This window comes from Carcharhinus amblyrhynchos, chromosome 26 (assembly GCF_965287045.1).
Source record: "Carcharhinus amblyrhynchos chromosome 26, sCarAmb.v2.hapA, whole genome shotgun sequence".
Classification (NCBI taxonomy): domain Eukaryota; kingdom Metazoa; phylum Chordata; class Chondrichthyes; order Carcharhiniformes; family Carcharhinidae; genus Carcharhinus; species Carcharhinus amblyrhynchos.
In genome coordinates this window covers 16642198-16659036 of record NC_137349.1, presented here as the reverse complement: position 1 = coordinate 16659036, position 16839 = coordinate 16642198, and the positions used below count along the sequence as shown (strand labels likewise).

Below are 16839 nucleotides of genomic sequence, written 5' to 3'. Positions count from 1 at the left end.
ACATCATACTGCACAATAAATGACAGGTGAAACCAGGTCAGAGTCCATGGATTTCTTAACCCATCGTCAGTAACACCACTGGGCAAACCAGTCTTACTGCAACAGTTTCACTGTCATGAGAGTTTCCGTTCTTCACCATTGAAGACCTAACTTGGAAATTCTCTCAAAATGTTTCTCCAACTCAATGACATCAACAGTGGCCTACTACGCAGGATTTCAGCCTCATCCCCTGATATTCCATTCCCCCAGATTCCTACGTATTTACTCAAGTACCAACCCAAGCACAAATTCAGATCTTTGGCTGCAATGAGCAGAACATTGCTGCTCCAAAGTGGTATTTTTGCTTCAGAGGTCCAAAGTATGGAATGACCAAATTTTAGCTGCCTCCTTGGATCTTCAGGGCTTCTTTTGAGCCTCCTTTGATTATCAGAGTTTCTCTTCAACCTTCTTCACTTAAAAGTTTGTAAAAATGTTGATCTGCACATGTGTATCCTGCTCCTGGTCTGCACGTGCACAATTGTTCTGAAGCACATCAGGGGTTGAAATTCTTGACTTCTGCTCTCAACGTTAGATAAGTTTGACTCTTATGACACATGACATGTTTTGTTAATGAATCCGAATCTAAGCACATCATTGAATTTACTGTCTTCAATAGTTTTATATCTGAATAAGCAATTGAATGTCCTTGTCCTTTTTTTTTACAATTATTTGTGGGTTGCATTTGCAAGTTTGAAATTGATATCCCATCCACAAAGTTTGTACTTGAAAGGAAGGCATTGAAGGAACAATTGCTGCAATATTTCATGCGTGTTCTGATTCCAAAGTTTTTAAAATCCCTTAAATAAGGCTTTCAAAAACACTTTGTTTCACCGCCAGTTTAGCTGAGGTAGCTATTTCTGTTAACTTGCTTTAAATAATAGAAAATGTAGTCTTGGAGACGCACTTATAAATTAGAGGTCACATAGAGTGTTACTGTGTCTGACTCATTGGAGTTGCAAGTAAAGTATTTTTTCCTTTGCCATTTTGTAGCTATGTAAACTGTTGACGCTTTTCCTTTTACTGATGTAATTTGTTCTCACTTTATTGACCAACAAATGTCACTAGATAAGGGGACCTTTGCTCATTTTCACTTCCACAACAATGGCATCATGGGACCAATCAGATTATTTATAACCTGGGGTATCAGTTAAGTTAATGGTTTAACTGTCACTGGATAAACTATCAGAGCCCCTTATTTTTGGTTTATATAGACCAACAAATATTTTGAGCATCCCCTCAATTTTTACACAACACTGTGACCATTTCAGTTTTTAAAAGACCTTTCCCTGCAATGAATATTACTCAGATGAGTGATCTATGGTGTGAAATTGTGCCATGATGTCTTGTGTAACTTGCTCAGCTCACTATATTTCTTCACAAGACAACCTATTGTACAATTTAATTCGAGGTTACCCAGCCTATTGCTATTTTTTCATATGAGAATATCCTTCATGTTAACGTCTGTGCTAATGTGAAGCCTGGCATCTTTTGATTACCTGTGCCGTTGAGTGAGTTTGGGTGAATTAACCTCAACACAACCTGCTTTTTTGTGATCTGTTGGCCTGGAAGAAGTATCTACTGACAAATGAAAGCAGTGTTTTTTGTGTGCTGAATGGAACTGTTGACCTTTTAATTTTAGCTCCAAGCATCCTGTGCATTAATAAGATTTCCAATTCTAAAAGGATGCGCAGGTCTGCTTACTGATTTATTTGACCATGCAATATGTGCACAAAACGTCAAACATGGTATCAGTTAAAGTTTTTAATGAAGAGTTTGAAACTTTGACTTGGGCTTGAAACTCTATTTTTATATCTCCTTAAACTGTTACTTTGCTGCTCTCAAGATCATGAGACATAGGAGCAGAATTAGGCCACTCAGTCCATAGAGTCTGCTTCTCCATTCAATCATAGCTGATACTTTTCTCATCCCCATTCTTCTGCCTTTTCCTCATAACCCCTGATCCCCTTATTAGTCAAGAACCTATCTATCTCTACCTTAAAGACACTCGATGACCTCCACAGCCTTCTGCGGCAAAGGGTTTCATAGATTCACCACCCTCTGGTTGAAGAGGGTGTCTGTTTTAAAGGATTGGCCCTTTAGCCTGAGGTTGTGCCCTCTGGTTCCTCTTGTTCTTCCCCATATGCTGACAATGCTTTCTCCAAGTGTTCATTCAATTCCATTTTAATTCCGTTTTGGAAGGCTACTATTGAATCTATATCCATTGTTCCCTTAGGGGATAAAGTCACCGTGAAAATCATATCAGCCTTAACCTTAGCATGCGCCAACACTCATATCTGCCTGTGGGTTGAAAATCCCAGAGGGAGCCCAATTTGTTATCCTTGACCAGATAAGCAAGTTTGTACTATGTTCCCGTTTGAAACCAGTAATTGTTAAAAGCAAATAAAGTTTGAAATTCCAGACACTTGCTAAGAGAATAGAACCACAAGGTTCCACGTCATTTAAACAAAAAAATGAATTTTACTATGCAAGGTCAGAAACATAAAACACCTTACAATATCAATCTACTCCTCCAACATTCAGGGTTAACATGGGGCACATGTGAATTAACAGACAAGCTGTGGTTGAAAACAACACTCTACAGTAAATGGCAAATGCAACCAAAACATACCCATGAATTTCATAGCAACCCTCCCAGATGTAGCTAAACATCACGAGCTATCCAATCTCATTGAAACACACTCACAAGTGATTCCAGTTTTCAGCCTAAAAGATCTAGCCTGGGATTAATTCCTTCAGTGGTCGGTCTCCCTCAGTTTCAGGGAGAGTTTCAATTTTGTTTCCCCAAAACTCATTTGCCTGGATTGCTATGTCAGTACTCCAGCATTTACACAACTTCAGCTCTTTAGGCACACTGAGCAGAACAGCATTGCTCCAAAGGGTTACCATTGCCCAACCTTCTTGGATCTCTATGGCTTTTCTTGGGCGCTTATTACTTGAAGCTTGCCAACTGCAGCCTTTGTTACTGTTTAGAGTCTCTTAATTCTCTTTCCCAATGGTTCCATCAGGGATGGTCTCCTCTAGATGGCTACTTTCCTGATTTTTTTTTTCTCTCTCTGGGACCTCTTCTTGTCTACTCTAGTACTGTTCTTGATGGATTTACTACTCTTCATGTTTCGTGATTGGAGGTTATGCACTACATCTTTGACATGCTGGCACACTAGATCCTTGTTCCCTCATAACAACTAATCCCTTTTTTTAAAAGAAGGTTTTCCTGAGTGTCACCTGTTTTTTTGGCAATAAATTTTGGTTATTGATCTTTAGCCTACGGAAGCAACTTCTCTTTTACTCTGTTTGAACCCTATATGGTTTTAACTGTCCCTGTCAAATCTCCTCTTAGCTTTCTCTGATTGAAGGAGAAGAACTCCAACTTCAATAGCCTTTCCATGTAACTAGTCCCTTACCCCAGAACGACACTATCAAATCTCTTCTGTACCCTCTCCAAAGCCTTCATATTCTTCCTAAAATATTGTGCCAGTGCAACCTAATATTTCATGAAGGGTTAGCATAACTTTCTGATTTTGTACTTCAATTGGTTGAATATTGTGTCCAATTTATTAACTGATTAGTTGCCCTGCTGTGCACAAATCTTCGAAGGTGGCAGAGGCCAGGGCCTCCACCAGGCGCCCCCCCCCCTCCCCCTTTTGCACCCCCTTCATAATTATGCTATTTCACATGTGTTGTCTCTTCTCATTCTTCTTGCCAAAATGTATCACCTCATTTTTTTTTCCATTGAATTTCACTTGCCATGTATCTGTCCATTCCACCACCCTGTCTATCCACTTGAAGCCTATTATTATCGTCATCAATATATCGTGCAAATTTGGAAATTGTGCATTGTAACTGCCTTCCCATCCCACGAGTCAAAGTTTTTAATGGTAATGTAGATTAAAAACAGCAATGGCCATTGTAATGAACCTTGTAGAACTCTACGGTATACCGCCCTTCAGTCCATAAAGGTTATTCACCAAAACTCTTCTGAAGACAAAAACATTGGTTGAGAGGCATGGGATTCTTTGCTAATGATATTGGATAAAGTTACAGAAGAGGGACTGTATAATATTACTACCCTGTGCATCACCGTGATGGTTATTGAAGTGATATTTCAAAGTTGCCTGCAGAGTACTAAATTGTGATTGTGTGTGCATGTGTGAGATTATTGTGCCTTTAGCTTATTTATTGCTATCTGGTGAGCTTCAAGGGCTGGTGACGCTAAGAGGATATAACGGCAGTGTCTGAGTAATGGTGCCACAAATTCGCAATTGCAGCTATGCTTTTAGTAGGCATCAATTGAGGCGCACTTCACAAGCAGAGAAACTGAACTCAATTAGACTGTTTCTTGTAATCTCCTGGCCAAGGCTTTTACTGTCATTGGAGACTAAATGGATATTATTTGGAAGCCAATTGAGAAATGGCTTGCTGGGTCTCTGAAGAACACCACCATCCTTTATGAGCTTGGAGTTTTACTCTAATGTTCTATTAATGCTAAGCTTTTGTACTGTACCGTGGATTTGGTAGTGCTGTTATTTTCCCAGTGGCTTAATGTATGTCATCTGTGCAGTTCTCAAAAAAGGGCTTGCTACAATCAGTGTTTCAATGAAAAATTCCTTGCATGGCAAATGGGGCAGAGCTGATTGAATCCACACTCCTATGATTAACTGTAAACTTAGTCGTGCCCTGCACTGTGAACTTTTACCCTTCATCTTGGTTTCTCAATTAAGAAAAATATAAACTCTGCAGTCTCTGGCTTATATGGGGTATACTTTGAGCTGGGCCCAAGTTATAAATTCCAGTTATGGATCGCAGTCTTTGCTGAAATTAAGTTTTTAAACAAAATTGGTAGTCAAGTAGATCCATTCTTTATTAAGAAATGGTGTCACTTTCCTGTTGATTTTGAGGCGTAAATGTGAATACCTGTATTAAACTCTCAAACATTGAACATTTTCACCTTGGCCATGGTGAGTTTGTGTTTTCCTTGCATTGGAATGGTATAAACTGACAACAGTATTTCCAAACTGGATTGAATAAAGATTCGCATGTAAAAGTACAGCTAGTTGTGCAAAATGTCATTTTTGGGGGGTCAGATTTTGCACTATCTAATGAATATTGCTTACATATTTTCCTTTCTACCATTGCTATTTAATTTTGTGCTAGTAATTATGTGTGGAAATATAACTCCTGTTGAATGGCCCAATTAAATGGGTTATAAACTATAAGTACCCACTTACTGTGTCAGATCTGCCCCAGCAAAGCAGTTTTGCATTATTCTATTGAGGAGGTAACTGCTGGGTTGTTAAAAATGTTGAATTTTTGTTGCAGGCTGCAAAGGCTAACCTGGACAAAGCTAATGCTGAACTATCATCAGCCTCTGATGAGGTACAACGGGCTGAGGCCTTAATTAGCATAGAAGCTAATGAAGCAATCATAAAAGCGCTGGAATAACTTGATTAATAGGTAAGAGCTTGTTTGAATTGAGCAATGCCTTTGTGGTTGCATTGTTGGTTTGGACCCTCTGGACAGATTTTGATTGTTTTATATAAAAAAAAATTGAACGACTGCACAACTGGCAGTTAAGTTGCAGTAATTGAAAGATGGCATTTAGCAAGAGCATAGAGTGCATGTCTTCACTTCTGAGTATATAAATGTCAAGAATGAGTCTGCTGGTGTGTGCATCTTGCCTTTTCTATAAAGGTAAAAATTATCAAATCCTTATTTCAGAATTGTATGAGCTAGTGGTCCATTGATGTTACTATTTTCAGACAAAGTGCAAAAACATCGAGTCCAGCTTTTTAATAAAATCATGCAGTCACTCAGTATCTTTTAAATAAACAATCTGAATCTAAGTATGTCCGGGGGTCTAAACCAAGGTTTTTTTGGTTCAAGTAGTGTTGCAACCCTAGTAGAGATTTTTATCTGATAAAAAGAGATACAAGTTTGTGACTATTTGTACAAGATTTCACTTTTAAGGCTTTTATGTTAACAAAGGAACCAAATTCAATGTTAACTAAACATTACTTAATAGTCAAGCAGTACAATAAAATGCAGAACATGTATCTCCTTCCTTAACGTCTAACATAACCAGAAACCCCTCACTGCAATTTATATTATGCTGCATTCTAGGTAGACATGTAGCCTTGAGTTTAAAGTTCAACTCCTCCTGGCTATAACAGGATGCTTCCTTTAAAGTGAATCTTCCAGTATTCTTTAAAGAAAGTCCCATTTGATCAGCCCTTTGTGTATAATCAAGTAGATTTCTTGTTGCAAGGTACGTACGCTCTGGTAATTCCTTGGTCTTTAATTCTTCACATTGCTGGTTTCCTCAAACATGGGTTCTGTCATCACCAGCCCTCAGCTTAGTGAATAACCCAAAAGTAATCTTTTTTCTCTCTGCGAGCATAGCAACACTGTTGTGGGTCACCTCCTCCAACTTTAGATCTGACAGTCTGTATATGTGCTCATAGCTGCTTCTCTCTGAGATGGTCAGATGTTAAAGCTAGTACCTGACTTGCAATAGGACTTATCCTCATGTCAGTCAAATCATGTGGGCCTGTTGAAGAGTTCAGTACAACTTAGCGCCAACTTTTCTCCCAGGCCAATCTATTTTACCTCGAATTAAAAGAGACAATTTAAAAAGTAATCTTTTTTTCTAAAGTCGAATGGTCATAATAAAAGATGAGGCTTCTTGTACTAAAAATATTATAGCACCTTAAAGCTTTTGCATGTGAAAGCATTGCACGGCATCATTTGTACAGGTGTACTTTTAGCTTCAGGGGCTCTGCTTCTTAGAATCGTGTGATAATCTATTTGCCAAACAGTGGATGCAGTGACTCAAACCATGATGAAAAGCCTCACTGCTGTGGCAATAATGCTGTGTTTCCCCCTCCACTATCATGAAGAATGTGATTTCTACGGTTTTGAAATGCATATGTCAAGTTCAAAGCGGTTTTATTGGCCCCAGTTGCTGCTTGCCAGGCTTTGATCACTCTTCTTCTGCAGAATACTCTTTGATTCCAAATGTATTCATGCTATTTATTGGAATCCTTTTGAGATGGGGTAATGATTTTGGTGCCATAAAAAGGGTTTAATACGGTGTAATTTTGCTTTAGAATTTTACAATTTAGTCTTTGTTTTTTGAACAATTGGAATGTAGTATATTTATATTTTAGGTGTTTAGCTTTTCATATCCCTTGAGATGAGCTATTCCATCTGGTTATCTGTCATAGTGCTTTAGAACCTTCCTCTGGCCTATAAGGAATAGTGTTCCTTTGAAAACGAGCTTAACATTCTTTTCCGTCATCTGAATTCCAGTCCATTTTTCAGCAAAGATGTGACGCTTTTAAAACTAATTAAGAAGGCTAAACTCTGGAAATCTTGTTTGTAAGAAGAGTTGTAAATAACTGCAGCATACAGGTTTCCACTCGATTTTTAACTGTGATAGATCTGACGTGAAATCAGGTGGTGAGACATACTTTCTAACGGGATTGAGAGGCCTTGGATGTTGTCACTAGACAGCAAGCCGAAGTGCGCATCTTGGGCAGCAACTAACTCAGGAGCACGCCCTACAGCTACATAGGCCAAAATCAACTAACTTGCCATTGCCCTGCATCTGAACATTTTTCATCTTTGTGGCTTACATACTATGCACACTGATTTTCACAATTTGAGCCTTGGGGATACATGAATAATTCATGCATATTTGCATGTTTTAGCCACTGCTACTTGATTTTGATGAGGTTGCATTGCTAAAGTTCCACCACTAGATGACACATTTTGTAAGGTCTGTGCTATATAATTCAATCTCTCTGTGGTATCCAAGTTTGTCCTTCCTGGAGGATACATTATTTGTAACTGATGTTTTATTTTCCTTCCAACATTCAAAAAGCTAATGTGGATTTTTTTTCCCATGAGTGACTGTCTCAACAAAACCAGTTTTTATTTGAGGATGATCTTTTTGTTTTTTTGCTAAATTAGCTCATCTGAACTGTTGCATTAGAATTATAGAATCCCTGCAGTGCAGAAGGAGGCCATTCGGCCCATCGTGCTTGCACCGACGACAATCCCACCAAGGGCCTGTCTTCGTAACTCCATATATTTATCCGACCAATCCACCTGATACTAAGGAGCAATTTAACATGACCAATGAACCTAATCCGCACATCTTTAGAGTGTGGGAGGAAACCGAAGCACTTGGAGGAAACCCACACAGACATGGGGAGAATGTACAAACTCCGCACAAGCAGTGACCTGAGGCCGGAACTGAGCCCCGGCTGCTTGGTGCTGAGAGGCAAGTGTGGTAACCACAGTGCTACCCTATTCTGTGTCTCGGCCATATGGATTCCATATGGCTGCTTAATTTCATCTTCAGGCATCTCTGGACAAGCTCCCTCAGTTCATCTAGACCTCTCATTATCCTCCCATTGCCATGCTTGAACCCCCCCTTCCCCTCAATACATGCTGTCATTCCATTTTACTCCTTTTCTGCCCAACTGCATTGATATTTGAGTATTGAACTAAGAAGTGGGTGAAAATCAGTCAGATTTCCTTATTCTAATAAGGAGAGCAGGCCATCCTAGACTGGGTATTGTGTAATGAGCGAAGATTATTTAGCAACTGTGTGGTGCAAGATCCTTTTGGGAAGAGTGCCCATAATATGGTAGAATTCTTCATTAAGATGAAGAGTGACACAGTTAAGTCTGAGACTACAGTCCTGAACTTAAGGAAAGCTAACTTTGATGGTATGAGACATGCATTGGCTAGGATAAGCTGGCAAAGGGTACTTAAGGGGTTGACAGTGGATACAAAGAGCAGTTCAGCATAGGAACAGCTCTTTGACCCACAGCTATCACTGTAACCTAACATTTTCTTGCCTTTACGAAGTCCATATCCCTCTGTTCCCAGTCTATTTATGTGTCTATCCAGATGCCTCTTGAACGTTGTCATGGAATCTGCTTCCACCACCACCACCTTCAGCAGCATATTCTAGGCATTCACCACCCTCTGTGTGAAAAACTTGCCCCTTACATTTCTTTTAAACTTTCCCCACTCACTTTCAATCTATGCTCCTGAGTACTTGACCCTGTGACTATCCATTCGATCCAAGTCTATCATAATTTTCTAAACCTCTATCGTGCCCCCCCCCCGCCCCGTCCCCGTCCCCCAATATCCTCTGATGCTTCAGTGAAAACAGCCCAAGTTTGTTCAACCTTTCTTCATAGTGCATAGCTCCAAACCAGGCAACATCCTGGTAAATCTCTTTGCACCCTTTCCAATGCATCAACATCCTTCCGGTAGTGTGGCGACTAGAATTGTACATAGTATTCCAACTGCAGCCTAACCAAAGTCTTATACAGCTACAACATGATTTTCCAATTCCGATGAAGGGCAGCATACCATATGCCTTCTTGACCACCTAAGTTGCCACCGTCAGATAACTGTATGCTAATATTTCTAAGGCTCCACCATTTACTGTGTACTTTCCTTCTGCAGTAGACCTTCCAAATCGCATCACCTCACATTTGTCCTGGTTAAATTCCATCTGTGACTAATGGGGTACTGCAGGTTTCATTACTGGGACACCAGCTGTTCACATCATGTTTTGGACAGAAGAATGGAATGTAATATCTCAATTTGCAGATGACAGTAAGCTGGGTGGCAGTGTGTGCTATGAGGAGGATGCTAAGAGGCTGCAGAGTGACTTGGAAAGGCTGACTGAGTGGCAAACACTTGGCAAATGCAATATAATGTGGATGAATGTGAGGAAAATTATCTGAATGGTGGCAATTTAGGAAAAGGGGAAATGCAACATGACCTGGGTGTCATGATGGAACAGTCGCTGAAGGTTGGCATACAGGCGATGAGGAAGAGGATTTGAATAGCAAGAGGATTTGAGTATAGGAATAGGGATGTCTTGCTGCCGTTAGACAGAGCCTTGGTGAGGCCACACCTTCAGTATTGTGTGAAGTTTTGGTCATCTAGTTTAAGGAAGGACATTGTTGCTACCGAGGGAGTCCAGCAAAGATTTGCCAGAATGATTCCCAGAATGGTAGATATTGAATGGTGCTGCAAGCTTGAAGGGCTGAATGGCCTACCCCTGCACCTATTTTCTGTTTTTGTAATGTCAAGGAGGCTACTGATGAAAGTACATTTACATGATCACTTGTGATCATTGCATTTGTTGAATGTCCCAGAAATGCTCAGTCAATCTTCACACATTGGAAGAAGATGCTTAGGGTGCATGCAGTAATCTTCAGGAGCAGGGGACAGGCTCAGTAATTTTGTTGACCTGAACTTTAATCACAAGATTGCAGAGATAGAGCTGCTTGTCAAAGTGGGGGTGGAATGAAAGGAGAAATAGCAAAACTGCTCTATTGTCCATAATAATCATAGCTGTTCTACAACAATACAACTGCTTTCTTTTGGCTTCACCTGTCTCACAATTTGTAGGGGGTACCAGAAAGGTTGTGGGCAATGGCAAGCTAGAAAAATAAGAGTATGAAAGAGAAAATACTGTAATAAAATAATGATCATGGTATTGACACTGCAAAATGCCACGTCTAATGTTGTATTGATTATTGGAAGCATTTTAATACCACGCCATAAGTAAAAACATACGACTGATGTAAATGATCTGTTTTTAAGGCAAGACTAATTTTTAAAAAATTATAATTGTTATTAATTCTATTTGTCCAAGGAAGAGGCATTGCATCTTGTGAACCTGGAGACAAATAGTGGACAGAATGAGGAATTTTTTAAGAAGTTAAGATTCGCGGGGTTCAAACGTTTACTTTGAATTTGCATTGTGTAATTAATATGTAATTGGTTAAAATTGTTCCACAATTGTTGTAGATAATTTCTTGTGTAGTGGTCAGTATCTTTGGATAAATCTGAAGGGAAATTCAAAGAGCAACATTTGTAATTAGTCGAACCTATGAAAAAGCTGTCCTGTAAGAAGTTGAGCTCTGAACTGATCCGACGTAGCATCTTGATCTTTATTTTTTAAATTGCAGCGTAATTTTGTTTTAAAAAAAAATTAGATTTTGCAAAACAAAAGCTTGCTTTGAGAGAGAATAGAGCCAACATTTTGAGTCTAGATGATCCTTTGTCAGAGCTCTAACGAAGGGTCAGCCGAACTCAAAAGGTTGGCTGTATTCTCTCTCCACAGGTGCTGTCAGACCTGCTGAGTTTCTCCAGCGTTTTCTGTTTTTCTTTGATTCCAGCATCCATAGTATTTTCCCTTTATCTAAGAGTTTGCTTTGCATCTGCTGTGTATGTAGATCAGAAATTTTGGAGTTTTTCTCAAATCTTTCAGTTCAGGAACTTAACAGGGAAAATGTATGTTTGTTTTGTACACTGTCATGTCTCTGAATGATCTCAAATCACTTCACAAACAATGAGTTAGTGTAGACAGCTGTTCTGTGCTCACCAAGATCTCAAACTGCAGCGAGGTGAATAACAAGTTGGTTGGTCTGTTTTTGGGTAGCATTAATTGGCAGAGAGAAAGTAGCCTGAATTCTCTGCCTTTTAAGCAGTGCTGTAGGATTTAACACAAATCTGACTGGCCCGTACTGGTAAACTGCATTTTCAGCCAAGAACAGATTACACCTTTAGAACTGGCCATTCATTATGCATAATGAAATATTAATAATTTTGCAGCATTCTTAAAACCTGGAAGTTTGAAATTATTCCCCAGTTATTTTCTACAATTTTACCCTTTTACCCTTTTTCTCCGGCTAAAATATTGCCAACTATTCTCCTGGAAAAATTAGCCAAACTTTGTACTTTACACAGGATATAGGGCACATTAACAGGCCATTTGGTTCACATGGTTCATACTAGTGTCTGTGCTGTAGTTGAGCTTTCTGCCATCTTTTCTCATCTAAATCTATCATTGTAACCCATCTATTTACTACCTTGTATGTTTGTCTCTTACTGTAAATGTATCTACACAACTTGCTTCAACTGCTCCCTGTGGTAGCAAGTTCCACATTTTCACCACTCTACTAAAATCACCATTCTCTGTTGAATCATAAGTCATCATAGAATCCCAATAGTGCAGAAGGGGGTCATTCGACCCATCCACACTGCATCAGTAGCGATCCAACCAGGCCCTATCCCCATAACTCCACATATTTACCCTGCTAATCTCCCTGACACCATGGGGCAGTTTAGCATGGACAGTTCACCTAACCTGCACATCTTTGGACTGTGGGAGGAAACTGGAGCACCCGGAGGAAACCCATGCAGGCACTGGGAGAACATGCAAACTCCACACAGTCACTCGAGGCCAAAATTGAACCTGGGTCTCTGGTGCAGTAAGACAGCAGTGCTAACCATTGTGCAGCTCACTGGGGCCACTTCCCGAATATGTATACCCACACTTTTCTGGTATCACCCTTATTGATCATCTTTTCGTCTTCTCAAGGCTCTCTAGTTTTTCTAATATGGCAATCAGAAATGCATGCTTTACAACATTCTTAGCATAATTTCCCTACTTTTTCATTCTATATCTCTGTTTGGTTTATATCATTTAGGTCTTGGCACTTAGTGTTGAAACCTTAGACCATAAGATGTTGGAGTAAAAGTAGGCCATTTGGCCCATCAAGTTTGCTCTGTCATTCAATGATATCTAATATGACAATCCTCACTCCACTTTCCCACCATATCCCCCATAACCCTTGATTGCCATACTGATTAAAAATTTGTCCACCTCAACTTTGAACATACTTAACGACCCAGACTTTACAACCCTCTTAAGGCTAAAGATTTCAACAGATTCACTACTCCTGAAGAGAAGAAAATTCCTCCTCATCTCTGTCTTAAATGGGCAACCATTTATTCTGAGATTATGCCTTCTGGTCCTAGACACCCCCACAAGGGAAAACAAGTATCCTGTCAAGCCCTTTGAGAATGCTGTATATCTCAATAAACCTACCTCTCAGTTTTCTAAACTCAAATGAGTAGAGGCACAACCTACTTAACCTCTCCATAAAATCCTCCCATACCTGTGATCAACCTGATGAACCTCTGGATTGCCCACTGTGCCAGTATATCTTTCCTTAGATAAGAGAACCAAAACTGTTCACGGAATTCGTTGTAAAGTTGTGACAAGTCTTCCCTATTTCAATACTCCATTCCCTTTGCAGTAAAGACCATAATTATATTTACCTTCTCAATTACCTGCTAAACTTGCTAGTTTTTTGTGATTTATATAGGAGAACACCCCTACCAAATTGCTTGGTGCTGCAGTTTTGTGTAGTCTTTCTCCATTTAAAAAATGTTCAGCCCCTTTGTTATTTCTACAAAAGTGCATTACTTCCCATTTTCCTACATTGTTCCATCTACCCAGTTTTTTTGCCCACTCACTGTCCATCTCTTTGTGATTGATGTGTTTGTATTCTAAGATCTCTTTGTTCCTCCGAGACTTGCACCTTCCATATAACGTGACCTCCCTATTCGTCCCATCAAAATGTACTACCTCACATTTATCTATGTTGAACTTCATTTTCCAATTACTTGCCCATTCTGCAGATTTATTAATATCTTCCTGTAATTAGTTGCAGTTCTCCTTACTGGCAATCCATTCCAATTGACAATTATTCACAAACTTGAAAATTGTCTTAATTCAAAATAGTTTGCTGAATACTTACAATCTGCTGTATACAATCAGAATACATGCAGGTAGATTACATGTCAGATTTCTCTGATCAATGTCTCATTGTTCTGTAAGTTTCCATAGGCTTCAGCAAGATTCTGCAATTTGCATGCTAGGATATAATAGATGTTTGCTTGGTTTGAGATGGTGTCATAAAGGAGAAGATTAGTTCATGGTTTGAGCTCAGTTGATTCCAAATTCTTGTTTTAGGAGCTTTTTTCAGAGTATGAAATTCTTTTTTTTCCAGATCACTTGATCCTTTTAGCAATATTTTAACCTAATTAATAGCGCATTGTTTTATTGTTCATGGTATGTCTCGTGGACTGCTGGTCAGGCTCCTGGCATTGCTCAATTCACTGACCTGAATTAAGTTGTATGAAATTAAAATTTCCATGTTTATTTCTAGTATTATTAATTTCCTAATTTCTGTCAGTATGTAGGAGATATTAAATCATTTTACCAATACCCTTTACAGCAATCTAAATTTTCAGTTGGAAAATTTGAGGTCATTTTACCCAAATGTACAGTATTTTTTGCCTAATATGCTGCTTAATTACCAGATTATGATATTGTGTGATTTATTTGATTACTGTGCCATCAAATAAATTACATTGGCTTAATCTCTGACTCTGTGACAGTGTAATTTGTATGTGCATATCAGAGCTGTCAGGCTAATAGTTAAAAGTGACACTTGTCAGCAAGGCTGAGGGAACCCATTTAAACATAAGGAGCTGTGTTTGCTTTTAAATGCGACATGCATCAAAATAGGTTATATTTTCAGTCTGCAAAAAGCATATCACTCTTTTATATTTGACCCTTGGTAAGTCAGGTGTGAGGAGGTATTATTTGAGGTGGGACTTTGATCATTTCTCTCATCATCTTCAGAACACCAGGTCATTTCCAGGTCTTTCAGAATTGATGAATATGGAAAATATCTGATCTCACTAATATGATTACATAGTGGTTTAAATTATTTTGTAGCAACACTCTTATTTATACGTTCATTAAGAGGAGGCAATGATCTAATGGTATAATCGCAAGACTATCAATCCGAAAACTCAGCTAATGTCTCAGATCCAGGTTCAAATCCCTCCAAGGCAAAGATTGTAGAATTTGAATTGAATTGACAAAACAAAATCTGGAAATAAGACTTTACTGATCGTGAAACGATTGTTGACTGTCAGAAAAATCCATCTGGTTCATTAGTGTCTTTTAGGGAAGTAAATCTGTGGCCCTTACCTGGTCTGGCCTACGTGTGACTCCAGAGCCACAGCAATGTGGTCGACTCTCAACTGCCTTTGGGCAGCTAGGGATGGGCAATGAATGCTGGCCAGCTAGCAACACCCATGACCCATGAATGAATAAAAGATATACTAAATTAAATGTTTTGGAACTGAGAAATGAACCTAGGGGAAAACCTATGAGCAAGTAAAATTTGTGTAATTACTAAATGTTGAGTACCAAAAGATTGTATGTTTATTTTCAAATTTACTGACATTTGGTGATTATGTTGTTGTTTTGTAATGGGCAATAGCCTCTGAATTATTTTTAAAAGCTCATGTCCTCGGAATCCTTTAGGACAACTTTGTTATGGATTTTAATTATAGTCAGTGCTCGCATCGACTCTGATTGGGGATGGGGCAATTGGGTGACTGGTAAAAAGTCACTTTTCAGCCATTCCTCTTAGTGGGTATTAGCATCTCTTCCATTCTGGGATGTCAGTCTTGGTGTTGGTGTGAAACTACCCAAATTCAGTACCCTACCAGATTTGAAAACCAGGCGTTTTATCACAGTGTTTTCTGATTGCTGGAGCTGAAGTAGCAAGTTATTACATTTGCATTACTAATCCTTGCAACTTGATGAGTGCAAGCACTCAACCCAAAAAAAAGTATGGATTGCATTGTTATATCACAATGTAGATGACATTGATCAGTTTTAATGCTTTGTATAGGATTTGCATTTGTTCTCTTCACCTGTATGTTAAATTATTTCCTCAACGGCTTTTTTTATGTTGACAGGGCGAACTGTGTGTCATGAAGCTGATTGTTTGATCTTCATTTGGGAAGAAGACAACACTGTGTACAGTTAAATGGGACGAATTTATAAAAATAAATATATGATCAACCAATCTGTTTGCTTTCTTAATTCTGGAAAACATATTCTTAAGCTTTTATTTCTCCCATCACACCCTGAGCCATTGTTCCATTGGTGTAAGTCACCCTTCCAAGGTAACTTGTCCAAGAGACCATTGTTTGTAACTGAGTTGGTGAGTGTTAGCAGGTTGCTAGAGTTGAGGAACTTTACAGCTGAGCTTAGTTATTGCAGAGGTGAAGTGTTGCCTCTACCACCACTCCAATTGAGATCAACTGGTGCATTGATGACAAATTAAATCCTGGTCCTTACTGATCTGTATAGCTCAGCTGCTTAATGGAGGGCCCCAAACTTTTTTCCATATGACTCCATTTTAATATTTGAATATTAGCATGATGCCAGCAAAAACAAAACAGCAAGGAAGCAGCATTATAACATTCCATATATAATAAAGTTTGCAACATACATATAGAATCATAGAATCCAAACAGTGCAGGAGGATAAAAGCAAATTGCTGCAGCTGCTGCAATCTGAAACCAAAAGAGAAAATGCTGGAAAATTTCAGCAGATCTGGCAGTATCTGTAAGGAGAGAAAAAAAAGCCGACGTTTCAAGTCTAGATGACCCTTTGTGCAGGAGGAGGCATTTTGGCCCATTGAGTACAGCGACTCTCAAAGAACATTTTGCCCAGGCCCCCACCCTATCCCCATAAGCCCACGCATTTACCATGGCTAATCCACCTAACTTACATCCCTTTGGACACTAAGGGACAACTTAGCATGGCCAATCCACTCATCATTGGACAGTGGAAAGAAACCAGAGTGTGTGGAGGAAACCGACGCAGATGTGGGGAGAACATGCAAACTCCACACAGCCACCCATGGCTGAAACTGAACTGGGTCCTTGGTGCTGTGAGGCAGCAACGTTAGCCACTGTGCCACCCTCAATGTGAAAACCTGCATTTCAGTCTCATTCATAAAAATGGTATTACATGTCTTAAGTAAGTTTCAGTCAAACTCTCCATATTCCCCATCACAGAAG

General features: G+C 39.2%; 1 protein-coding gene across 1 annotated transcript in view; it reads left to right on the top strand.

The window, feature by feature from the left end:
• Window positions 1–15836, top strand: part of atp5f1d (ATP synthase F1 subunit delta) — a 29002-nt gene extending 13166 nt beyond the window's left edge. The window contains exons 4-5 of the mRNA XM_080212826.1: window positions 5377–5511; window positions 15727–15836. Of these exons, the coding sequence (XP_080068952.1) occupies window positions 5377–5499 (123 nt within the window). The 3' untranslated portion in view covers window positions 5500–5511; window positions 15727–15836. The remainder of the gene's footprint in view (window positions 1–5376; window positions 5512–15726) is intronic.
• Window positions 15837–16839: the final 1003 nt, after the last annotated feature.